Source organism: Filicampus tigris, chromosome 12, assembly GCF_054856515.1.
Source record: "Filicampus tigris isolate MCC_2025a chromosome 12, RoL_Ftig_1.0, whole genome shotgun sequence".
Lineage (NCBI taxonomy): Eukaryota > Metazoa > Chordata > Actinopteri > Syngnathiformes > Syngnathidae > Filicampus > Filicampus tigris.
The window spans coordinates 4,647,664-4,673,288 of record NC_141228.1 but is presented as its reverse complement, the minus strand read 5'-3'; the positions used below and the strand labels follow the sequence as shown (position 1 = coordinate 4,673,288).

The 25,625-nt window shown below is 41.4% G+C and overlaps 2 protein-coding genes across 5 annotated transcripts in view; one reads left to right on the top strand and one right to left on the bottom strand.

Annotated features, from left to right (window-relative positions):
* kank4 (KN motif and ankyrin repeat domains 4) overlaps positions 1-19,158 on the bottom strand; it is a 90,757-nt gene extending 71,599 nt beyond the window's left edge. The window contains exon 1 of one of the 2 annotated variants that reach the window (XM_086047741.1): positions 19,081-19,158. The gene's annotated coding sequence lies outside the window, so the exon portion shown is untranslated. Of the gene's footprint in view, positions 1-15,149; positions 15,379-19,080 lie in introns of those variants that run through there. The other variant, XM_086047740.1, reaches the window with a different exon arrangement.
* Positions 19,159-19,680: 522 nt separating this feature from the next.
* usp1 (ubiquitin specific peptidase 1) lies at positions 19,681-25,353 on the top strand. Of its 3 annotated transcripts, none has more exons than XM_086046394.1 (9): positions 19,681-20,102; positions 20,297-20,476; positions 20,625-20,769; positions 22,015-22,116; positions 22,209-22,378; positions 22,754-23,442; positions 23,713-23,871; positions 24,241-24,442; positions 24,518-25,353. In XM_086046394.1, the coding sequence occupies exons 2-9, from the start codon at positions 20,340-20,342 to the stop codon at positions 25,224-25,226; spliced, it is 2,313 nt and encodes a 770-aa protein (XP_085902520.1). In that variant the 5' UTR covers positions 19,681-20,102; positions 20,297-20,339; the 3' UTR covers positions 25,227-25,353. The 3 variants fall into 3 exon arrangements, with proteins under 3 accessions (XP_085902520.1, XP_085902518.1, XP_085902519.1); XM_086046392.1 differs by having other exon boundaries at positions 20,297-20,488; positions 20,622-20,769; XM_086046393.1 differs by having other exon boundaries at positions 19,682-20,102; positions 20,297-20,488.
* Positions 25,354-25,625: the final 272 nt, after the last annotated feature.

Below are 25,625 nucleotides of genomic sequence, written 5' to 3'. Positions count from 1 at the left end.
GAGAAGTTTGTCAGACAAGGCAAAAGCTTTATTAGGACAAAACCGCTAAGGCACAACCCGTCCTGCCTAAGAGAGCCACGTTTCGTTACCAACTGCCAAATGGGAAATGGGAACCCGCCACTGTCCTGGATTCAGCAGGAACCCAGAGATCGTACAACATCATCACCGGAGAAGGTCAAGTGCTGAGACGCAACAGGCGTCATCTCCTAAAGGTGGAAAACAACACAGACAAAGCAACCCCAACTCGTGCCTCAGATCATGAGAACACTGACTCAATGACTTTAGAAGAAGACACTATGGCTCAACCGGCCTGCAAAGAACCTTCACATTACACTACCACAAGATCAGGTCGCACAGTAAAGCCAAGAGTCATTACAGATTTATAAAAAAAAACAAAAAAAAAAAACAAAAAAAAAAACAATTGCTTCAAGTGTTTGAGAATAAGACTTTGGTAAAATTGTTTGTTGTGATTGTGCTACAGTTAAGCTATTTCAGTGACCACGATACACATATTGCATATATTTGCATAATCTTGCTTTGATGTTTGGCAGCAGTGATTATTTGCAACAGTTCAGTTCTTTAAAAGAAAGGAGATGTAGTATCTTGGCACACTTCCACTAGTGATGACGTGATAAGGGCGCCATTGCGCAATGCGGGAATGTTGAAAATAATAAACTTTGGCACGCGGATGCCGGAGTGAGACCAAAGCAAAGCTTGCCTTCATTATATCATCAAATAATACACTATCTGTCAAGGAAAAATGCTCTCCACCAGTAGAATGAACAGAGGATAACCTGACTCAAATCTGGGGCTACTGCATCTTTTATCTGATTGGATGACATGGAGAAATAGTGTGGTTGCCGGGGAGAAAAGACCTGATAGCGGTATAACGTCAGCACTTCTGAGAATGCAAGGATAGACAGATAGTCTCAATCGAACAGTGCGGGTGCGTGGTGTGATAATATTTCTAGGTTTTTGCAACCACATCAAGACTTCCTGCTCATCTGTCATTCTTCATCAGCTCTTTTAATTGCTTCTAGGCCAGCCCTCACCTCTCCTCCCACGTCCATGTGACTCCCCAGACCTTCTCTCCTCAAACTGGCAAATTAACACCTTACCAGCAGAAGCAAGCCTACATCATCCTACTTGTCCTCGGGCTTGCTTAGTTAGCATGAGGCATTATGAGTAAATCTATTTACCTGTCTTCTTACACTGGTGCACCCATCACTGAAGATTAAACAGGCTCAGTCCGGATCATCATCCTCAGTCCACATAATTTTTAGAGTTGTAAATGTTTGTTACATTTTTAGAGATAATGTACTTTTTGTACTAGGATCAGTGAAAAAAAAACATATTTTTATCACTCCAACATATGTTTTACTGAGGAAGATTTTATGACTTGACCTATGGTGTTGGAATGTTTTGTAGGTCTGGATTCCTTAAACCCAATTAGCAATTTACAAAACAACCACTTACTCAATGTGTGTTTGTTTTATCTTTCAAGAAGGTATCCGATGTAAATAAAGACTTGAATTGAATGAACTTCATTTCTGAATTAAGTTGAATTTTCTCGTCAGTTTTCTTTTCCATCTCTGAAGTTCAGGAATCATACAATAATCAGATCTGGGCAGCTTTTCCATCCTCGCGAATGCTCTCACCCGAGACGGGCGAGGGCAGAAAAGGGGCACGGTCCAACATGCAGCCCTCACATTTATACTGTCTTCAAAATTTAAACATAATGCGGGCTGGTCTCATCCCTGGCTGGCCATGCCTATAGGGCTGATCTTCTCTAGCAGGTCCCAATAACACAATTTTGGGTCTAAAAAGGAACAATACACTACTTGGGTCAGTTTGTTTTCTTGAAAACAACCCAGAAAGTTGGGTCAAATTTCCAGAAAATTGTTTTCCAGGAAAACAACCCCAAAAATGGGCAAATTTGTACAAAACAACCCCAAAATGTGGACTGTTTTTTACAAAACAATGCAAGAAGGCGGGTCAAATTGACCCAATTTGTGGATCGGTCCATTTTTTGACCCAAATTTGTGTTAACTGTTTTTAGAGTGCACATAACGGAGATTATATTGTAAATGGTTCTGCGAGCTGGTTTACTAAATCAAGATAATGGGATTTTAACTGATTTAGTCACTACTGTATTTACTTATCTGACTTGAATTCATCTAGAAGACAGCTGGCGTACTGCCGTGCCGTTGTTTTGCTGTTGTCCGTAGTTCGAGTTCAAATTGCTCAGCAGTTTAACATGCAATACTCACATTCTAATTGCTTGTACACAAATATTAAATATATACAACAATGATTTTGTCTTTGTCGGGCTCGATTTTACATTCAGTTTTTGGGGTGCCCAGTAGTAGCTGCTCGCCTTGATCCAACCCCCTTGATGTACTCCCAGTCGCCATGCTAACAAAAGACTGGCATTAGAAGAAGACCGTGGACTGAGAAGTGGCTCATTTGCATGAGACATAAATGATCCTCTCAAAACATGGGTAGAAAAAAGAGTGTGAAAATGTGCTGTAATTATCCTTGCGGTATGTTATTATGACACCTGGGAACTGTTTTAGATAGGTAGAAAAAAAAATGCAAGAATGTCTTGTTTAATGCTGTGAACATTATGAAATGAGGTACAGTACGAATACCATGATTAACTTTCTTTTTCCTGAGAGAAAAGGGAGGTGTTTGTTTGTCTTGCAAAGGTGCAACCACTGAGCACGGCATCTCTAATCTGGAATCGCACCGTATGTGGAAATAGAAAAAAAAATATATATATATGTATGCCGTATATAGCATAAATATCACTGCTGATTAATTTGCGATTCAATTTGGTAAAATGCAGTCTTTTGGCCAAGTAGTGTATTTGAATAGTAGCTCCCAGAATATATTCATGATTAGTGTCTAACACAAGACAAGGCTTCAGGCACAGAGCCTGAATAACAGCAAGAAGATGCTATGATACAATCTGGCTAATTGGTGAGTGAGCAGTTCAGGAGCTGCAATCTAGCCTAATTGTCACAGTTGACACCTGCGCCTCCTTAAATGCCACTTAATTCTCCTTTTGGAATCTCGGCGTCTTTGCTGTAATTTGCAGTTAAGTACTTTCAAACACTCAGTAATATACAGAAATAGCTTTTCAGGGATGTGAGCAAAGTAAACCAAAAAGTAGTTAACCACAAATATTGCAGTGCCCCATATAATGGTAGGACACCAAACAAGCATGTCCGTCTGCTCTAATGTCTCTTCTTTTTCTTTCAATAAAATGCAGATGAACATAAGTCATTATAAAACGTGTTCTTAGCAAACAAAAGGTGTTTGGATATTACAGATTCTGTAATCTTTGGTTGCCATGGCAATGGAAGACAAGCTGTTCTCGTTATTACACGAAAGTAAACAATTCAATCAAAATGATTTCAGCAAAGATGTGAAACTGTTGAAAATACTTGAAATGATCTTTTCTAAGAGTATTCTCTTGGGGGGGGGTGGAATATTTGGGCCGAGCCCACACTCATGCGACAAGCATCATCTGACACAACCAGACCATAAGCGTGTATGTGTGTACAATAACAGAAAAGCTTAAGTACAAAATGTGCTACTCAAGTCCCTGGTGGTCAGGCAGCTCCAGACGTGAGAAAGTATAAAGTGCAACCCCACTTGCAGGTTGAGTAGCTAAAAGAGTTCAAGGCTCACTAAACTCTGGAAGAGCAGCAACTCCACTGAGGCTGAACACTCTGCCCCAGACGCACACACAGACACGCACACCCCCACACGCACAAAAGGACACACCATGTACTGTAGATTGCATGTGTGTGGATAAGATTCACCTGCATGCAAGGTATTCATCAGTTGATCTACATTCCTGAGCTTCATGCAACCCATTTGTGTGAGCTATCTCACACAGGTTTGTTTGAAAGATGGAACATCAAACGGGAGTTGAGCACAGTCCTCCATGTAAACACATACACACACACACACACACACACGTACGAATGCACACGTGCACACCTACAGTGACAAATGCACTCTTTCACTGATGACATAACAGTGTTCTTCCTTTTTTCTTTTTAACCTTTGTTTCATCTTTACCTGTGTTGCACTCTACTTCTAACAACTCCTAAGTGTGAATCACCCCTGGGACACCCTGGTGAGGTAAAAACTATGTGAGTAACAAAAAAAGGAGTGGATGTGGTATAATCAACTTTTAGGAGAAAAATAATTGTCATATTAAGCAGAGCTGGGCAGTCCACCTATGACGGACCGGTCCGCCTATCCGCCTATGATAGATTCCCATTTTGTAGGCGATAAACGATAGACGCCATAAACTTAAAAAAAAAAAATAGTCGGACTAAGCATCGTCGGACGGCCATTTTTTTCCGTCTATGCATGTAAATGTATATTTTCAACAATTTATTTTAATAGTCAACATCTTTTATTTATACATACATTACACACATTATTTATTTGGCGCATTGTTTTTCTCTTAGGTGGCATGGTGGTCGACTGGTTAGCACGTCTGCCTCACAGTTCAGAGGTCGTGGGTTCGAACCCAGCTCTGGCCTCCCTGTATGGAGTTTGCATGTTGTCCCCGTGCCTGCGTGGGTTTTCTCCGGGTACTCCGGTTTCCCCCCACATTCTAAAAACATGCTTGGTAGGTTAATTGTACTCTAAATTGCCCCTAGGTGTGATTGTGAGTGCGGATGTTTGTTCGTCTCTGTGTGCCCTGCGATTGGCTGACAACCAATTCAGGATGTCCCCCTCCTACTGCCCGAAGACAGTTGGGATAGGCTCCAGCACTCTCCGCAACCATTATGAGAATAAGCGGTATAGATAATGGATGGATGGATGTTTTTCTCTTGAAACTGCCTCGTCTCACGCTTCTCGTGCTGGCTGTTTGCTTGTCTGCAGCGCACATGCGCAGTAGTGGTAATCCGGGTCATCTGTGATGTAAACAGAAGCATTGTGGGTAAAGTAGTGTCAGAGCTGACTCGTGTTGGCAACAAAGTCCGAAAGTTACGGCGCATTTCACCAAATATACTCAATACAATGTAAACCTGCCTTTCATGGCAGCGCGACGGGGATGCCCGATTATTTAAAAAAGGAAGCAAGTTGTGGCTTATGCCTGATGTCTCGCATTTATTAACAACCAAAACAGTGTGGTATGTGTTTTTGCCCGTGGTGGACACCGACGCAGGAAGATGTTGCGCTCTTGCGAACAGAGTGATGCATTCAGGGACTGGGAAATATCAGCACTAAAAGTAACACAAAAGTGACATATTTGCCATATTTTACATAACAATAAAACACATAATTAAGTTTGTTGCAATATACTACTTTATAGTGCAAAAGAAAAAGTTATTCCTTTTTTGTTTCAGGTGCAAACCACATTTTGAGTGCGTAGATCAATGTACTACTTTTAAATTATGCATACTAGTGAAGAAAAACAAAACCTTTTGTTAAAGGTTGAAAGACAAAATTAAAAACCCATGCATGTTTATTTTAGTTTTCTTTAGCACAATACTTTTCTCATCTGATTTCGCTCCCTTCTATGTTAAAAAAAAAGTTTTTGTGACCAAGAAGAGTGAACTTTACATACAAGTATTTCTCTTAGTATTTATAGATAACTTCACTGTATTAGTGCAACTCTGCCTAGTGTATAGTTTTGATTCCATTTTAAAATGCACTAAACAATTACGGATAAAAAAATTAAGGCTAGAGTATTGCCATCAATTTAAGTTGGTACATCATTTACATGATGGCACAAGTTGCAAAGTTTAATCAAAGTTTAATGTATAGTAATCCCTTGTTTATCACGGTTAATGGGGACCAGAACGTTGTTCAAAAGTGCTCTTCGTTTGTTAGCGTGGATGAGACTAGCGAGAGGCTGCGATGGTGCGCATTTTATGAGTGCCCGCGGGTATGTTCAAAGCCTCCGAGTCAACTCATGCAACATGGTTGCCGATACAGCTGTATTTTTCCTTTTTATTTTTGATGAATACTTTTTGAGAAAGTTTGAGTTTGTACATAAAAAATTCAACCTGTAAGCAAATGATGGTTATTATAAGAGCAGCAGCTTGCTGCTGTGATTTGCCGCATTTTACATATTATCCAATTACTTGACTAATCACCAACAGTAATCGCGATTAGTCGACTAATTGGATAATATATGTAAATATAATATAGCAAAATAATTGTTTGTGGCAGCCCTAATTCTATGAACATTTACAAATATCAATTTTAAGTGTGGTCTCTTATTTTAAGAAATACTAAAGGAAGACCTTTGACCAACATTCAAATCCACCTCCAGAGTCACCTTTTTCAGTATATCGAAATGCAATCAATGGGTACAGAATAGTGAGTTCAAATGGGTCATGTGCTCAATTCACTAGGAAGACAGATTTAGTTGACCACCTTTGTAAATGTGTGGAAAGGCTTGCAGACATTGGTCGATGGCACCATTTAAACACACACTAAGAAAGCCAAAGGTTATTTCAGTACAGAACAGACAGGATTCTACCACAAACACTTCCGCACTCACAAATCCACGCGCACACACACACACATACACAAAGTGCATACATGCACACACCCACACTCAATACATGTTGGACTTCCAGCAGGGAGCAGCCACTTCCATTGACACTCAACCAGGATGTTCCTCCCTCCTTGCGCCAGCCAATAAGAAGGCTGCCTTTAAAGGCGAAGGTACCATTAAGGAAGTCCCATGTTCCCTTCAGCTCTCTCTGCTCGTCTCCAAACACACTGTTTTTTCCTGCCTGTCAATGCCAGGAACCCATTAAGAAATGTGTTAGGATACCAAATAGGCAGACAATGTAAGGATGGACCAAGCTATTGTTTCTCACTGTTGCTTCTTGAAAAATGTCCGCTTTTGTTAGGTTTGTCAAGCTGCAATATTATGACACGTGCTAAAAAAAAAACAACAGACATTAATTGGACTTTGAATCAGCACTTTCATCAAACTAATATCACCTAACGATATATTTTGACAGACCGTCAGAGAAAAAAAATAAAAACAAACAATTAAATATGCAACGCACCACTGCACAGTCTTGTAATGTGACTAGTTTGTGACGTGAATCTAAGTAGAATTTTTACTATTGAATGTAATTTTTTTTTCACTTTCACTCCACTATATTTCCCTAGTAAAACTTTACTTTTACTACAATACATACCCTTTTTAGTTACTCAATATTACCAAATAAAATCTGAAGAAACAGTAGAGCACACAGTGGAAGAATAGTCCTGCCTGTGCTGACTGTTAAAAAGGATGTTTGTGGATGTTGCTAACTGTCTTTGGCACATTGCAGCCCCCCTACCTGGCTCCTAGTTTCTTTCTCCAGCAAACTAATTGAAAAGCAGTAACATTTTTTTTTTCATTTCAGTACATATTTTTTATAAAACAATCAGTTTAAATGCCGCACTTTTTCTGTTTATGCTGCATATATTTTCTTGCTATTGTGTCACAGCATTTGTTATTGCTTCATGATAACTTAAAGGTATCCTCAGGTAGTTCGGCATTAACTGACTTGTTAATGTTGCTTGTATTAATGTCTGTAACCTTTTTTACCGTACAAATCAAGGTCAATTATCTTTTTTTTTTTTTTTTTTTAAACTCCAAAGGCTTGTCTTTGTATTCCAAATTCATTGGGCTCCATGTGCCGAAGCACTTTTAAAGGCTTGATTGCCTCATTGTTAAGCCTGTCGTAACATATTAGGCACAGCAGGTTTAGTGCGTACAAGTGAACAGTAATAAACCTGTACCTTCAATAAGATTGGCAACATCGTTTCCAAATTGCAGCTTTCTTTTTCTTGCAGGTTTTTGTCTCATTTTTGGGTCTGTTCCCATTTCCGAAGAAGCTTTCCAACCATGTTGTTTTTTCAAATTTTTGCTATCTTATGGGCTTACGTTTTTCCCCGTATTACATAATGAGACAGATGCATAGGTGAAGGCACCCTATTTTCAAAATAAAACTTCTTTCAGACCCTGATGATCCCCCCAAAAAAATGTTTTGTTCAGTCCCTGTTAGCGACGCAGTAACAAATGTCTTGCTGTCCGCTAGGCTACTGGTCTACTGCTTGGTGGTTAGGACTCCTGGTCAAAAGCGTTCACTTTCATTTGTTAACTATTAAAAGTGTCATCATGTTATTTTATATTGCAAGACGGTGTTCCCAAAGTTGTGTTACTTAACTGAATGAGACTGATTGAATTGAAGCTGTTCCCAATTTAACTACTGCTCACAACAGTGTGGAGTCCTCAATGGATTAAAAGATCATCTGTGCATCATCGGTTGGGCACGTCTATAGAAGAACACAGGGGGTCAATGCTAGCCTGCGATTTAATAGGTCCAAATGAATTCATCCCACACTACATAAGTTCAATGCACTTTGGTGTAGCTTGATCATGCTGTGAATCGTTCTTGGCCTGCTGACAGCACTTTAATCACAATTGTGCTTTCAGAGCAAGGACGAAAATCTGCCTACTTTGGCAACCGCATCAGCGGTGGCTGGCTACTGTCCAAAAAATGGGTGGGATTTACCTCCACTACAACAAACTTGAGAATTGTTGTTGTTGGGCAAAATGATGCATTTAGTCAATAATATCACAGGATGAAGTGGTTGGAGAAACATTAATATTGATCCCTTGACGTATGTATAGTATGTACTGTATGTATGTATGAGTGAAAAAGACGATTATTGCTGTATCTACCTTTTTTAGAGCAGTCATTTTGGCATAATAGAACAATATATAAAGACGGTTAGCAGAAATAAAGAAATTATGAACATCATTTTCACAAAGCTTTACAAATGGATGACGTATAAAGGATAAAGATGAAGGTACACACATTTATTTTCACTTTGGTCTCAAAGGAGCCATCCACTCAACAGAAGTACTAAGGTAAAACACTTGTATTTTTTTCCATCCTCCATGAACCAGGAAGTATCCTGCTAACCAACAAAAAGATAAACATCAGAAGAGAACCTTGGAGTTGCTGTTAAGGCCTCATCTTTTTCTAACATTTACAATTGACTCAATCCAATATTGTCAAAAGAGAGGGATAAATAACTTACATCATTATAATTAGACACTTGTATATAGTCCCATATCGTCGCTGTCCTGTGAAAAATACTTATTTCCAATTTTGGAAACTTTTTTAATTTTCACTTTAATGCGATTTCTGTAACGCGAAAACATGATCCAGGTAAAAATGAGAAAATGAAATAAAAAATGGAGATAAGTGTTTTTACACCATATGTAACTTTATTTTATTTATCTTTTTTTTTTAATTGAAATGCCTGGTCCTTAAGTATGCTAAAAACACCGACTCGCTAAACATCAAATCAAGTTTTGCTTGTGCTGGTTAAGGCAAACAACACCGTGAAACATCCAGCCATCCATATTCTTTAGCCCTTGTCCTCATTAGGGTGAACTGGAGTTTATCCCAGCTGAATGAAATGACGAATGAAGCAGGATACACCCTGGACTGGTTGACATTCATTCGCAGGGCATGTATAAACAAACAACTGTTCAAACGCTAATTCACACCTATGGGGAAATTTAGAGTCTTCAATTAACTAACATATTAATTACATTCATGCATGTTTATGGAAAGTGGGAGGAAACTTAGTTCCAAGACAAAAAAACAACCTCAGAAAAATGAATCATGGCCTAGTGATAAGAATTTGTATATATTTTTATATAATAAAATATTTAGAATATGTTTACTCAGAACACTCTAAATTGCCCCAGGTGTGATTGTGAGTGCGGATGTTTGTTTGTCTCTGTGTGCCCTGCGATTGGCTGGCAACTAATTCAGGGTGTCCCCCGCCTACTGCCCCAAGACAGCTGGGATAGGCTCCAGCACTCTCCGTGACCCTTATGGGGATAAGCAGTATAGATAATGGATGGATGTTTACTCAGATTCCTTAAAATCAGCAAAACTCAGTTAATTGCACTTAAAATCAGCAAAACTCAGTTAATTGCAAAACCATCCATCCATCCATTATCTACACCTCTTATCCTCACAAGGGTCGCACGGCGTGCTGGAGCCTATCCCAGCTGTCTTCGGGCAGTAGGCGGGGGACACCCTGAATTGGTTGCCAGCCAATCGCAGGGCACACAAAGACAAACATCCGCACTCACAATCACACCTAGGGGCAATTTAGAGAGTCCAATCAACTTACCATGGATGTTTTTGGAATGTGGGAGGAAACCAGAGTACCCGGAGAAAACCCACGCAGGCAAGGGAAGAACATGCAAACTCCACACAGGGAGGCCGGAGCCGGGATCGAACCCACGACCTCTAAACTGTGAGGCGGACGTGCTAACCAGTCGACCACCATGCCGCCCTAATTGCAAAACTAATTAAATGTAATCAAAATGTGTGAATATACTTCAAATATGATGAGCTGTTTCATCAAATTTACAGGAATATTTCTGTACTGTGCATCCATGTTCCACATAATAGTACAGTAGGTGGCACTAATGCAAGTGATTTAACAATGGCCTTTTAATTCAAATTCAGAGTCACTAGAGAAGAAGAACTCTCCATCGTGTGTAGCAATATGATCTACCCTGTTCATACCTATGTTCAAGCAATGTCCTTGTTACATACTAGGGATGTAACAATTAATTGAAAATCGATTTAAATTGTATTTCAACTGCTTAAAATATGCATCGATGTGAAAAATTAAAGGATCATATTTTTGAAATTTTGATCACAAAAGTAATGAAATTTAGTTCCGGCAATAACAAAACACTGATCAGATGAAAATGTCATCAAACAGTCCAAATTATTAGTTAATTATTTGTTGTTTTTTTTGTAAAGTTACAAAAATGTACTGTTTGTAACAAGGAAAAAATGCAGATGTTAAAATAAAAACATCTTTTGGTTCTAAAATGAGCCATTCATTTTGTTTAAAAAAATTCGAATTCGAATCGAATGGAAATAGGGAACTGAAAATTGAATCGAACCAGGGCTTGAGTGAATCGTTACATCCCTCTTACATATATCTGCATTTGTCTTCATATAACCTGCTCATTATCAGTGGCTGCATGATATTAGTGTAATTTGCATCATATCCTACTAATAAATATATCAACTACAGCCTAGTACCCAACATCAATGTAAGCATTTTCATGTAGTCCATCATCTTGATCACTTCCATATTACAACAAAGTACTAGCCAACATAAGCCCTTGAACAACTTCTCGTAAGGCCAACATAGGTAATTCTAGTAATTCAAATGACTCATTAATTTATAATGAGCAACAGCATACTTTTGTGCTCAATGATGATGGGCCCTCCTCATTTCAGTAAGGATGGCATGAAAAGACATGAAATGCTGCTACCAAGTGACAATGAAGGTAAGCAAATCAATATGCTGATGTCTCCCTTCTGCCTCTGAAGCGCCTCACCATAACCCTGCCGATTGACATTGACTGCAGGTGTGTCACAGGAATGTAAACTGCAAACTCCACACAGGGGGCTGAGATTCAAACATGGGACCTCTCGACTATGAGGCAGACGTGCTAACAGCTATAAAAACCCATAGTAGAGAAATAGTGTATTGACAGAATTCGATTAGCGGCCCTATCCCTGGGCCTTCACTCAGGTGAGATGTGCGTGTGTCTGCATGTGTGTGTGTATTGTACGTGTGTGCGGTGGCTCCCAGCACTAATCTGTGTGTTCTCAGGAAGGGGTTTGGAGGATCTTTGACTGACAGAGAGAGATTTTAGGGAGTCCCTCTTCCTCCTACGGCAGTGCTTCAGAAGCCCTAAAGCTCCTTAGACAGCCTCCACCTCTTGTTTGATGAAAGAACATCACTTTTAATAACTCTAAATACTGTGGGGATGAAACAAGCCAAAATAAATCCGAGTGAGTCAAACTCGTGTAGCTCTGCAGGGCTCTTTGTCAAGCACAATTGCGATGAATACCGCCAGTGACTACCTCCAGTGGCGTCTTAGCGGCGGAACATTCTGTCCCCCCATTCTGTCTCCATGCATCAAGGAGGCGTAATAATAACATCATAACAATTCTCACTTCGATTGCCCTCAAGTGATCATGCTAACTTAACTCACACTTGTATACAAACACGTTGTTTGGCCAACAAAGGTGTTTTGATTCTGAGAGGCCCCCAGGAGGAGTCATTGTATGGAGAACGTGAGCCTCAATAGGCCAAACGGCTTATAGCTAGTAAGGACAGAGAACCAGAATGACGCTAATCAAATTATCGTTCAATGTCCGCCCACACATATAAACAGGACAACGTTTTTGTTGTTTCGGTCATAGAAAGAACCCCTTACAATTCGTAAAACAAGCCAGCGTTCAAAGCAAACATGGTAAAGCAGCATTTAGCAATTATGCTGCATGCAAATGGAATAAGATAATAAATGCTTCTAAATCAAAGTTAAAAACGTAGCTTTTTTCCCATAACTTGGATTAAGGTATTTTAGATATTTTTAAATCAATTTCACAGTGCGTACTTTAAGTACTAATAGAAACCCACTTTGATTTATTTAGTTTTACTGGTAAATGTTATCAAAGTCTTCTTTTACTGTGTTTATATGTTGTCAATATATGTTAGTAATTTTAGTAAGCTACTATTGTTTTCTCGGCTTCTGAATGTCATTATCTGTTGTGTTTGTAAACCCTTTTCGGTGTCTTTGCTTGTGAAAAGCACATTGAGTTGCCTTGTGTATGAAATGTACGATTTAAATGAACCTGCCTCGCCTTGCGTCATAATACATAAATTGTTTTTTTAGCAAGGTAATGTGATCATCCTGGGAGGGCAAAGCGTGTGTGCGTGCATGCGCTACTTCCAGGTGGATTGTCATCCAGATTAGGATGCAAAATGTTTCCTTCAGAATTCATAGTGCATGTTCTCCAAAAGGCTTCCACAACAATAACAACATGGTCAAATTCACAATTCATGACAGTGAGTTCAGCCACAATGATATTCAGTAAATAAGGAAATCTTATGTGTGGGTCTGGCGTAAACCAAACCTGATGATGAATTTACTTATTTGGTTTGGGGACCACCAGTTTCGATAAATCATCAATGTTTGATGGATTGTACAATTTTCTAACAGTCTGTCTACAATTACGCATAGAAAGTCCAACGAGAGCCTGGAAAACATAACTTTCACATTGGATCATCATTAACAGAAAATCGTAGGCGTATGATTCCCAGGCACATCTCACAGATACTTCTGTCAGTGTCACTCTGCAAATCACACATCATTGCATCACTACAGCAAGGCCTCTAAAAGCCATGAGCCCATGAGCTAGAATGAATCACCTATCAGCACCTCCCAGGAAATTACACTGACATACAAACCTGTACATACACACAGCGACGGACTAGGCACAAATGTGAGTAAAACTTTGCAATTGACAGTATATGCTTGAATAACAATGTGCCCTTTTGACCTTCTTACAACCATTAGCCATTGGGGTTTTGTTAAAGCGGAAGTCAAGCCAAACATTTTTTTTTTTCCGGAATATGTTCTCTGCAGTCCCACTTGTTGAAATACGGCATTCTGATTAATATTGGGTTTGTGGAATATAAGTTAAGCAGCAAAATGCACCCAAAATGCATCTAAGGGGGCGGCTATTTTGACACTTCTGTCAACTGAAGATGACATCAAAGTTGCTCAGGGCTCAGATAACGACCAATCATGGCTCACCTGTTTTATGAAGCGGAGCCATGATTGGTCGTTATCTGAGCCCTGAGCAACTTCAATGTCATCTTCAGTCGAGAGAACTACAAAATGGCCGGCCTCTGAGCTAGCTAAAAATGTGTGGATTTCTCATATCCCGCAAAAGCAGTATTAATCAGAATGCCGTTTTTAGACTAGTGGGCCTGCATAGAACATACTCCGGAAAAAATATATGTTTATGTTCACTTCCCCTTTAAAAAGATTAAAACCTGCTCTAGCAGCATCAACGAAGAATGGCTAAATGGCTTAAGGATGGATAGATGGATAGATGGACAGATGGACAGATGGACAGATGGATAGATGGATAGATGGACAGATGGATAGATGGATAGATGGATAAAAGGATGGATAGACAGACAGACAGACAGGCAGACGTTCCCATGTACTGTATGTGGGATGATCACATGCAGGCGCACACAGAGGCACTGTGGCTTCTGTAAACAAGTCTTCTATAATGGGAACGTCTCACCATTTTAATGTTGTCTAGCTGTGGTTTGCCAACCAACCGTGGACGATTCTGTGTTGCAGGCATGCAGAGTAGTGACCAAGACTGACTGTGAATACATGCACATGCTGAGAGAGCAACGATAGGGGAAGGCTGAGAGATTGTAAATGAGCGAGAGAAGGCGGGGGTCAGGGGGGGTGAGTAGAAATGCAGGCAAAGCAGTGATGCAGAGTGAATGCATGCAGATCTCTAAGAGCCCATATTATCTTTCTAAACCCTTCCCTTCCATTTTCCCCCCCTCGTATCTGATTAGAAGAGGCCTACCTTCTCTAACGTGCGTACTGTAACTGCGCGCACATGTGCACGTGTTGGGCACCAGCTGGAAGACATTAGTCAGGCCAGCAGGTAACTTTACTCAGAGCTGGCACAGATAACGAGACGCTTAGGAAATAGTATCAACTGGCAGAGCAAGAGACATGAAAGGCAAATAGAATGACAGAGAGTTTTCCTTTATGAGTGCAGGTATGTGCTTAGAGGATCATACCCACACGGATGTTCTAAATAAATCCTAAACAACGGCAACAATAAATAAAAAACAAAACAAAGAAAAAGGCAAACAAATATGAAGTTCAACACAGAATGAGAGAAAGAACCAAAATGTGTTGGTTTTGCTAGATATAAACTTAAATGTGGGCTTGGGGATACAAATACGATGCCATAAAAAGACACAAGAAAGTCTTCAAAATCAAATGCTTTGCGACTGTGGTACATAAAATATGTAGTACAAAGACAGAGCACGAAGCAGCTGAATAAAATCGGGGGGGAAAAAGAATGTAACAACCAGCGAGAATAGAGCATAACTGGGGGTAAAATGTTACAAGGGACCACATCAACAGCTGAGAAAGGAACTGAGTGAACAATAGAAAAAAAAAACATGAATCACATTTGATCTTCCCTTACCTCTGCAGCTTGTTTTTGAAATCCTTTGGAAAATAATGACGCCTCAGCAGCGCTAGATTCTCACTTTCTAACTCTTCCCACAGTAATTGTTTGCAAAAAGCGTGCCCACGAGGAGAGAAGTGTGCGTTTTGTGAGAATGTATCCTTGGTGCTGATGAACAGTGGTAAGTGAAACTCCACTGGAGGGCAGACAGACAGGCAGACTGAGCGAAACAGGAGATCAGCCAGAGTCGAGGGCAGACTGAGTAGGATGGAAGGGTTACGGCTTCCAAACATCAGAGCGGCCGAGTGGATACACCCACCTCTTCAGCCTGCATCACACGGGACTCTCTCAGCTACTTTAAACTATGCACACAGAGCAAAGTACCGGTAGTAGAGATCGAACCAGCAACCATCAGTAGATGGGCTGCATATCAAGGAAACCTTAAAGAGAAAGTCAACCCAATTTTATTTTTTTTCAAGAATGTGTTCTATGCAGGCCCACTAGTTGAAACAAAGCATTCTGATAACTATTGCGTTTCTGGAATAAGAGTTAATCCACCCATTTTTAGCCATCTCAGGCGGCGGCCATTTTGACACTTGTGTTGACTGGAAACGACATCACAGTTGCTCACGGCTCAGATAACGACCAATCATGGGTCAGTTTCAGAAAACAGGTAAGCCGTGATGGGTCGCTGTGATGTCAGTCAAAAGAAGTGACAAAATGGCCGCCACCCGCGATGGCTACAAATGGGTCGATTTTGCTGCTTAACTCGTATTCCACAATTGCAATATTAATCAGAATGCCTTGTTTCAACTAGTGGAGGCGCATAGCACATATTATTCCAATGTTTTTGGGGGGGGGTTGGCCAGTCTCTAATGAGATCGAGCCAGCAACCGTCAATATGGGGGCTGTGTATCAAGGAAACCTGAAAAACGTTACTGATCTTATATGAACATATTTGTGTTTGAAGTATTAAAGGGGAAGTCAACCCAGACACATTTTTTTTAAGAATATGTTGTTTGCACTGACCTGTTTTCTGAAGCTGAGCCATGATTGGTCGTTATCTGAGCCCTGAGACACTGTGATGTCAATTTCACGCGACAGAAATGACAAAATGGCTGCCGCCTGAGATGGCTAAAAAGGGGTGGATTTTGCTGCTTTAACTCATATTCCACAAACGCAATATTAATCAGAATGCCGTGTTTCAACTAGTGGAGGGCTTGTATAGAACATATTCTTGAAAAAAATATGTTTGGGTTGACTTCAGCTTTAAGGATTGAAATCTTCATGTGAGTTCTAAAGATAAGGCCAAATGGGCAAACTTTTTCTACAAGTTCTATAATAAAATACTACTACCAAAATATACTACCAATACTTACATAGCGGTTCAGTTTACACGTCTTCTAATGCATCATCATACACTTCAGCCATAAATGCAGAGAGGGTGTATGATAGACAGATGCATCATCACAAACCAAACGCAACTAAAAACAGAGCTGGGCAGTCCGTCCCTGGGCCGGACCGGTCGGACCCTCCGGCCCGGCCGGATGCCCATCTTTGGAGCGGGGGTCGGGGCTGACAAATTTTAAAAAAGGGCTGGACTAAGCATGGCCCGAAGTGGATTTTAGTCCGGCCCACTAATCGGCCCTCATGCGTTTGACGTGGTCGCGAAGTGGACAAATTTCATCTCAGCCTACTCGGTGAAAGGCTTCTTTCGAGTATAGTCAAGCTGCGCGCAGCACTCAAGGATGATGTAGCCACATCAAGGTGGAGTTCATGCACTTCTTCTGGCGTCTTCCCTACTTCCGGAAATACGCCGTAGCAAACCTACTGTGTAGTGGTTTGCTGGTATGCTTTTATTTTGAAGGCGTGAAGGAGGGGAAGTGTGGAAAATAAATAAGCAACTTGTTGAATGCTTGCAGATTGCCGTCTGTTGGACCCAAATAATCATACAATACGACAAAACCAACCCCAGGGCTCGCAATGGAAGTAAGCACACACAGCAGGGTAAGTACTAGCGGTGCGTTTGAAACATGTTTGAAGCGTGTCCACTGCGGGTTTGAATAGTAAGTTAGCCAGCTAATGGTCTTTAAATAAACCTCTTCCGTTAGTATCTCTCCCGCGGCAGCGTCATGCACGTTTTTGGGTTTTTTTAGGGCGGGGGGGGTCGAGGCCGGAAGGGTACCCAGGTCAAGGGTGGAGGGGCGCGGCCGGATGGGAAAAAAAGGGTCAACTGCCCAGGTCTGACTAAAAACTGTGACAAATTAAATAAAAGTTCTATAATGCTGGAGTTCCAAGTCCTGAAAGACACATGACTTTGAGCTCATGAGCATTTACTACATATAAAGGCAGTGATTGTTATTGCGTAATAGTTTGATCAAAACAGGCGGCATGCTGCCAGGTGAACTGTAGCATGTAATGAAATGTAACATTCTTGGAGTGCACGTCTGCCTATATCGCTCAACATGCCTTTATTTTCCCCCTCTTGCCATGTTGGGAAACACTGTGGGCTAGAATGAAGGGGGGCGGGGTTTCATATGATGAAGCACAAGGTTTTTGAACTGTCAAGCCTCCCACCTCTGCTCCTGCAGCCAATGTGAGTCCCGTGCTTCTTGAGACAAAGCTTTCCTTGATAAAGGCTACTCTACTGCACAGTGCATTGACAATGACCCTCATTAGTAGCCCAGGTTGACGGTTAAATTCCCTTGGGAAGGGAACAGCCTGCAGGTGACCACTATATTAAAATGTGTGCTCTCATATTGTAAGCGGCTTGCGTCCACTGCTTGTGATGTGAATCAGCTAAGAACATTGGGCATCATATGGCACTTATAGAAAAGCAACATTCAGACTCACATTCACACGTATAGAAAATTTAAAGTCTTCAGCAAACTCAACATGCATGTTTTTGGACTGGGGGAAGAAGATGAACACAAAAGCACAAGGAGGACTTGTACACTCCACAAGCTGAGATTCGAATGCTGGATCTTTTGACTGTGAAGCAGACAATGTTGCCCATAGATGATGTAATAAAAACATATCAAACAATGCGTGAGACCTCATCTAAGCCAATATTTCACAACAGACTTACATTGCACGCTCATCTTGTTGCTCGACAAGAATAACTATCTTAGTCCACTTAAATAACAATCCATAGAGAATAAAAAGTAACAAAGAGTTGAAAAATGCAGCATTGCTTAGTTGTTGATGGACTATGAAGAACTAAATGCCAGTCCAGTGACCTTCCTTGATCAAACCCCTACAGCCCTTTAAATTCCTGTGCATCACTAAACATCGCAAATTTAAGTCATTACAGTAACTACATCAATATGTATTTTGTGATACAGTACTGTATATGGGCTGCGCCTAGCCCTTCTTTATTGTTGAAGACAACCATTCCTGAATCCTGTAGCCAAGAATGAAGAGATAACATAATGATGATGATGAGGATGATGATGCAAGCAAGTAGCTCTGTTGTTATTACCACCATACGACATACCCACGGGAGGTACGGCACCTCCTTACTACTGCAATTCACCCAGTAGTAGGACCAACATCACTTGGTGACTAAGTAAGGCGGCTGATAGCGGGTTAAGGAAGCTGTAGCAATTCCTCCATCGATGCATGTAGTTGCTGCTGACCACGAAGCCACTCTGCAGCAGCAGTAGCAGTAGAACCTCAGTTATTTCTAAGCATCATCGTACTGATGTGCACGTGAGATATGAAACACCCTGATTTATTTATGTGTTTTCCTCCAACCGCATTAAAGTGATGCGAGCGTCTTCGTAAAACAACTATTCTCCATCCGCACCTTATTTAGATCAACATATTTGTGCAATACATATTGCACCTCATTAAAAGGAACCGTTCGCATGGAAGCAATTCTGCAGTTTTTTTCCTTTGGTTTGAAAAACACAAAAAGGCCAAGATAGCATAAATAGTAGTATCTTACCGTTCAAATCGTGGACGAATGGCTCGGGTATGACTGTCAGATGTGGAGATGCTCCAGTGACTGTGGACGACTGGACGGCGTTGGACAGCGTGATGGTGTCATTGACAAGAGTGCCCCTTGCTGGCTAATAGAGGGCATTGATTTTATTTTTATTTTTGCTTTCTGGATTACGTCCAACCCCCAAATTTGTATTTCCTTTCACTATTCAACTTGACAAAAAAGAGAAGCGTGGTAACATAACTTGAAAAAAAATCAAATAAAAAAATAAAAAACGGTGGTCTTGTCACATATTTGCATTACCAGTGTTGTCCAGTCTCCGACAGAGCTATTCGGAGGACTTAATAGGAAACACGCAACTATAACTACAGTTTATTACTTCATCATTCTATTCTCAAAATGAAACATTTGCTTTAAATACCAAAATCATTTGGGTGACAGGCACTATACACGTCACATCTTGATATCTAATCTTGGAGGACTACAAATATGGCTTCCGGTGGCCTAAACGGGACATTGGTGTCCAATATAAACGCCAGATTAAATGTAGACAAATGTTCACGTTGTTAAATATTTCTATGCGTTGTATTCCCAATCGAAAGGTTAATATTAAATGGAGTTATTATCACAGCTGATAGTTTTATTTGAAAACTTATGTGTTATTTTTTAAATTATTCGACATTTGATTGGGCCGGCGGGAGTTAACCGGCAACGAAGCAGTAGTTGGTACGCAGAGTGCAGAAAAAGCGCCAAGTTATGGTGTGGCGTCGATTAAAATGCGGTTGTAACCGAAAACTACCCCAAAATGCATTCGTGTTAAGCCTGCAGTGTTTTATGAAGGTATGGACTTGAGTTTGTTAATAATTTGGAGTTCGATCATTTAAAGTGGAGCTTCAAAAACTTCTCTCCTCGGGTCCTGTTGTTCCGCACGGTTCTGAGAGACCCAGTTTTGCCGCTCGTATTGGAACTTGGTGTCGGCTTGGTGTTCTCTGTTGCAACAAAATCCATCCACAACGGAAATGACAGTAAGTGTTGTCCCATTGTAAGTAAGCGTTAGAACCAACAGTGGTTATGTAATTCGTTGGCGGCCGTAAAGTAAAGTAAACTAGCCTTGACGGTCCCACTTATAGAACTGTGTACTTTCATTGATACCGCTACTTTTATGTGTTTGCAGCCCACTCAAACGACATGATAAGTGTTTCTTCCTTTTGCCACGTAGGGGCATGTTGCAAGTCTTTGAAGGGAAAGACTGAAGTGTGAAGATGCCTGGTCTGCAGAGCGAACATGAGGCCTCGCTGGGGAGCCCCATCAAGAGGAGCAAACTGTCTTTGAAGTTCTTCCAGAAGAAGGAAACTAAAAGAGCCCTGGATTTCTCTCAACCTCAAACAGATGATGCCATGTCAGTGTACAAGTATGTAACGAGTTTGATTTAGCTGTTTCCTGTGTATAACCAAAACTCGGGGATAAGGAGACTATTGACATTAAAAACAAGGTCACACTAGTGAAAATAATCCATCCTTGATCTCATGTCATGCTATTCTCAGCAGCTGTGATCAGGTAGTGCCCGCTCCATCGCTGCAACCGAGCTTGCCTGATGACCTCCCGCTGTCATGTGAGAAGAGAGAGGACGTGTTGCCATTTGTGGGGCTCAGCAATGGGGGCAACACCTGCTATCTCAATAGCATTTTACAGGTGAGTTGCTTTTTTTTAAGCAATACAAAGAGTTCATGGCGGAGTTACGTACCATGATCTTTTACCAAACTACATTGACGCCGTAGTAAAGTCATAATTATAGGAAAAAAACAGCCCGGCCATAAATATTAGGTAGGGGCTAGAACCGATACCAGGGATTCGTATCAGGCCGATAACCGGCCTTATATCAAGATATCAATACTTGCGACTCTTGTGGCGGTTTTACAATCGGGAACTAACGGCATTCATGTCTAACAGATACCCATAGTGCTGCACAAAGTGCCGGTAGCACTACCATATTATGAATTTTAGAGGGCAAAAATAACAATACTAAGGGTGGGTGATATGGGCAAAAAAGATATATCTCTATTTAAAAAAAAAAAAAAAAAAACTAACGATAACTTGACTATATTCTACAAAAAATATTTTAAATCTGCACTTCAGAGACCAATAGTGGATGGACAGCGTTTGTGAACATCTCTTTTAAATTGCTAATTACAGCTTCTGCAAAACATAGTTATATTCTACAATATTGTAGAAAAAAAACATGTATAGACTTACATTGATTTTTGGGAATATTTATGTTATTTAAATGTCTCTGCTGTTATTCCATAATGATTTGACATTTTGAGCTGCAGTATGTACAGGTGTACCACTGCCAACGACTAGAGAAATCTGAATGAGAAAAAGGTGTTAACTACAGCAATCAGAATGGGAAAAAATTTATTTGATATGTGACGTCATGACAACACCCATTCTCATACATTGGCCACCGTATTCAGAATAAAGTTGAATAACAAAACTGCAACTTACCAAAAAGTGCATTTTCCCACTCCTTCATCACTGTGATGTGTAAACGTGTGACTTTCAAAACATCGACTCAATTGTAAAATTGCTCTTTATTTTTGTTGACTAAAATTGGACAAAAACTAAAATACAATCAGATGACTAAAAATGTAATTAATTTGAGTCAAAAGACTAAAACGAAATCAAGATATCTTGTCAAAATTAACACTGCTCAAGAGTTTAGTACTCTTACTGGTAGCAGTCTGGAAAAAAAAAAAAAAAGTCAACTGAAATCAGAAATCAAATGAAAATCATTAAGTACAGCTGTAACTTTAGTGTTTCTTCTTTTGCCACATGACATACTTGTGCCCAGTCCGTGTTGTAGTCTGCGTTTGACTGAAATACATTGTTAAAGTCTCATTTGAAGATGACATGTAAATGTGTGATTGTTCCCTACAGGTGCTCGTTCACTGTCCAGGCTTAAAGGAAGGCATCAAGTCTGTTTACAAGTTGTCAAAAAGCAACGCTAAACCCACTGAAGAAAAGAAACAATGTGAAGAGGTTACCACATTTTCCCCTTAAGACACTCTTGTCTCAGAGCCACAGAGAAAATTGTTTTTCAGCATAATTGTATCCTTCAATTTTATTTCTAGCCAGCAGGGGATGCTGCCGAGTCCATACCGGCACACATTGAGCTCCTCGAGAGCTTCCACAGTCTGATAAGGTCTGTGGAGCAGTTGCAGTCCAACTTTCTGCTCAACGGTGATAGCTTCAGTGAGCGAGAACTTGACACGTCGCCTCGTAAAGTTCTCAACACACTCAGGTACCTTTGGTGAAAATATGAAGCTGGAGGAGACCCAGTCTAAATTTTGCTCTCAAGGAAACGTAAACTGATTTACTGCATGAATGGAAATGACTAAATGCCATTACATTGGGTGAATGTATATTAGAAGAAGTAGCTGTTTTCTTTAGTTTTTTTCCTGGCTTGGCTTTAAATTTCATTATTGAAAGAAAAAGCCTGAGGTTGACCGGCAACCAGTCCAGAGTATACCACTCCTCTTGCCCAAAGTCAGCTCGGATAGGCTCCATCTCACCTGCTAGCCTAATGAGGACAAGCGGTAGAAAATGGATGGATAGAAGGAGCTTGAAAAAGTAAGTTTTACTCATGTACGATTTTTATGTTGTTGATGTCTTGCAGGCAACTGAACCCCATGTATGAAGGCTATCTTCAGCATGATGCCCAAGAGGTTCTGCAGTGCATCCTGGGATACATCCAGGAGGCCTGCAACACCATTCGGAAGGAGCAAAAGCAGGAAGCCAAAGTGACTGAGGTCCAAGTGGAACACGGCAGCGGTTCAGTGTCCGAATCCCAAAGAGTTGCAGACGAGGACGGTCAGGTGGCTGGAAAAAGGAAAAGCGATACTGATATGGGAAATGCCAAAAAGAAGGCCAAGTCTGGAAAATGTGGAGTGGAGGAAGAGCACTTGTTGCACACACCCGTCACCCGCTCCAGAAGTAAGTCATCCTGTGACAATACTGTGGATAACACCAAGGACAACCGAGGAGAGAAAGACGAGACCAAAGAAGTGAAACAGAAAAAGGAGGAGGAAGAAGAAGAGGGCAATGGTGATGAGGAAAGATACAAAGAGGCGAACGGGAGAAAGAAGAAACGCAGTAAACTGGGCTGGCTGAGGCCTGCTGGCAAACAGCCGAGTATCATGTCCATGTTTTGCAGCGTCGGGAAGCTCACCTCTACATTTGCCAAAATCTCAACGAAAACGGAGCAAGAGGACGATGGAGCTGACGAAGGCCAAACTAAGGAGGAGAAGAAATGTGAGGCGGTCAGCAATCCAAATGGGAACCAGGTCCAAAAGGCGCCACATCGGGGTATGACACTAACGATTGCAAAGTACAATTTCAAATCCTCCCTAAGATGTTCTGTTTTTTGAGACTAATGTAAGATGAGTTTGAAAGGATGTGGTGTGGTGTATTTATTTACAGTTTGGGGGTGGGGAGTCAGTTACTCACAGGTTAGCGCGCACTCAGTATCCCCCTCAATTAGCATGCTTTGCTGAGCTGAAATAAAGATTCTATGAATTTCTGAGATCCATACACTTGTATGTATAATTGTCAACTTTTGCGTTTGTGGCTTTGCAGACGGTCTAGACCTGATGGAGCACTTGTTCCACGGCCAGCTGGTTCTACGGACTCGTTGTCTGGAATGCGAAAGTTTCACCGAGAGGCGAGAGGACTTCCAGGACATCAGCGTCCCGGTGCTGGAAGAGCAACCCGGCAGCTTGGACGATCTCTCTTCAGGTTAGAAGAAGCCACAGCATCGATAAACCACGTGAGCTCCGAGCAATAACGGGGGTCCTGCGTCTGAATCGGACTTCTGTTCATACAACAGCGACATCACCTGAACTTGCGCTCAATTGTACTCAGTAGTGACCTGATGCAATCTGGACTGCTTGTTGGAAAGTGGCATTTAGTTGAAGCGCTTAACCGATTTGCAAAAGACCCCACACGACATAGAAAAACAGTAAATCCCTGCACGCATTCACTTCTGTCATAGTGGTTGACTTGAGATCAGCAACACAGCACTTCGCAAACATAACGAGATTTGGTTGAGTCGAGAAATGATCACCTGATAAATGAAAACATCAAACCTAAATGTTCTGTCTCCAGTTTCTCCATACCCCAAACCAGAGAAGAAGACGCTGAAATGGGCCATTGGGCAGTTTGCGTCAGTGGAGCGCATCGCCGGAGAGGACAAGTACTTCTGTGACACGTGTCGCCACTACACAGAGGCCGAGAGGAGTCTTCTGTTTGACCAAACCCCCGAAGTCGTCACCATCCACTTGAAGCGCTTCTCCGCCAGCACTTTGGAGTGAGTCACTTGACTGGTCAATACCTTCCTCGTTTTGAGTCTCGTTCCTCACGACCGTTTGTTCCCGCCGTCTAGAACGGACCCGTACGCCGGCCTGTCCAAGGTGAACACACCCTTGCAGACGCCCTTGACTTTGTCTCTGGAGGAGTGGTGCACGCCACGCTCGTCCAGCAAAGGCCACAACTACGAGCTCTTTGCCGTGGTCATGCACAGCGGCGTGTCCATCGGCAGCGGCCACTACACCGCTTACGTACGCATGAGTGGCCTGAAAGATGCCAAATTCTGGCTGCGCGAAAGGGAGCAGCTCCAGGAGTCCGAAGCAACGGCGCGGGGCTACAACGACGGCGAGGTCTCCGTCAGGCAACAGGCGAGCCAACGGACCGCCTCGAGCTCTGCTTGCGTCAAGCCAGGAAGTCAGAAGCCTCTAGAGGGCGGGGTCGGACTCTTGGGAGGACAGCGGAGTCGGACCGGCGTCGAGCACAAAGAGAGAGCGGCCGATGGTGAGGCGAAAGACGAAAAAACTCGAAAACGAAATGTAGAAGTCGATCTTAAAAAAGAGGCCGAAGAAGAAAGCAGGACAACTTCCTGTGAGGATGAAGAGGCCTCGGAACAACAGGCTTTAAACAACCTTCTCGAGTACGAAGGCAAATGGCTGCTGTTTGATGACTCTGAAGTGCGTTTGTTCGAGGAGGACGATTTCATCCGAGCCTGCTCCCCTCAGACCTGCTCCTCTTCAACCCCCTACTTGCTCTTTTACAAGCGAATACCCGAGTCGGCACATTGACGACACCGCTGCCTTCTACCCCAAGATGTACTCTCTGTATATTCTCAAATATTAGATGGAACACAGACACACACATTGTGGATATCTTACTTGTAATAGTAATAATTAAAACATTTTAATCTTCAAACATCTGCAGCAAAATCGCCTCGCCTTGTTTTGTAAACAAATAATGGATGTTTCACAATTAAACCCAGATTAGTTTTTTAAATGTCTTTGTTTTCTCACATTGTCTTGGACTTAAGCCATTTTATATGCTTGGATTTTATAAAGTGATTTTTTTTATGGGGCGGGGGGTATTATTAGAGTAGTTGCTTTTTTTTTTTTAAAGGGGACAGTGCAATTTCACATGAAAAATCATGGTAAAAAAAACAAAAAAAGCCAGAACTTGCCAAAAATCTA

Excerpts from the sequence above, each read along its gene's own strand:
- usp1 (XM_086046392.1), top strand. The coding sequence starts at position 20,340 with ATGCCTGGTCTGCAGAGCGAACATGAGGCCTCGCTGGGGAGCCCCATC. Across the intron at positions 20,770-22,014 it reads ATCTCAATAGCATTTTACAG|GTGCTCGTTCACTGTCCAGG; the intron begins GTGAGTTGCTTT and ends TGTTCCCTACAG. Across the intron at positions 22,379-22,753 it reads AAAGTTCTCAACACACTCAG|GCAACTGAACCCCATGTATG; the intron begins GTACCTTTGGTG and ends GATGTCTTGCAG.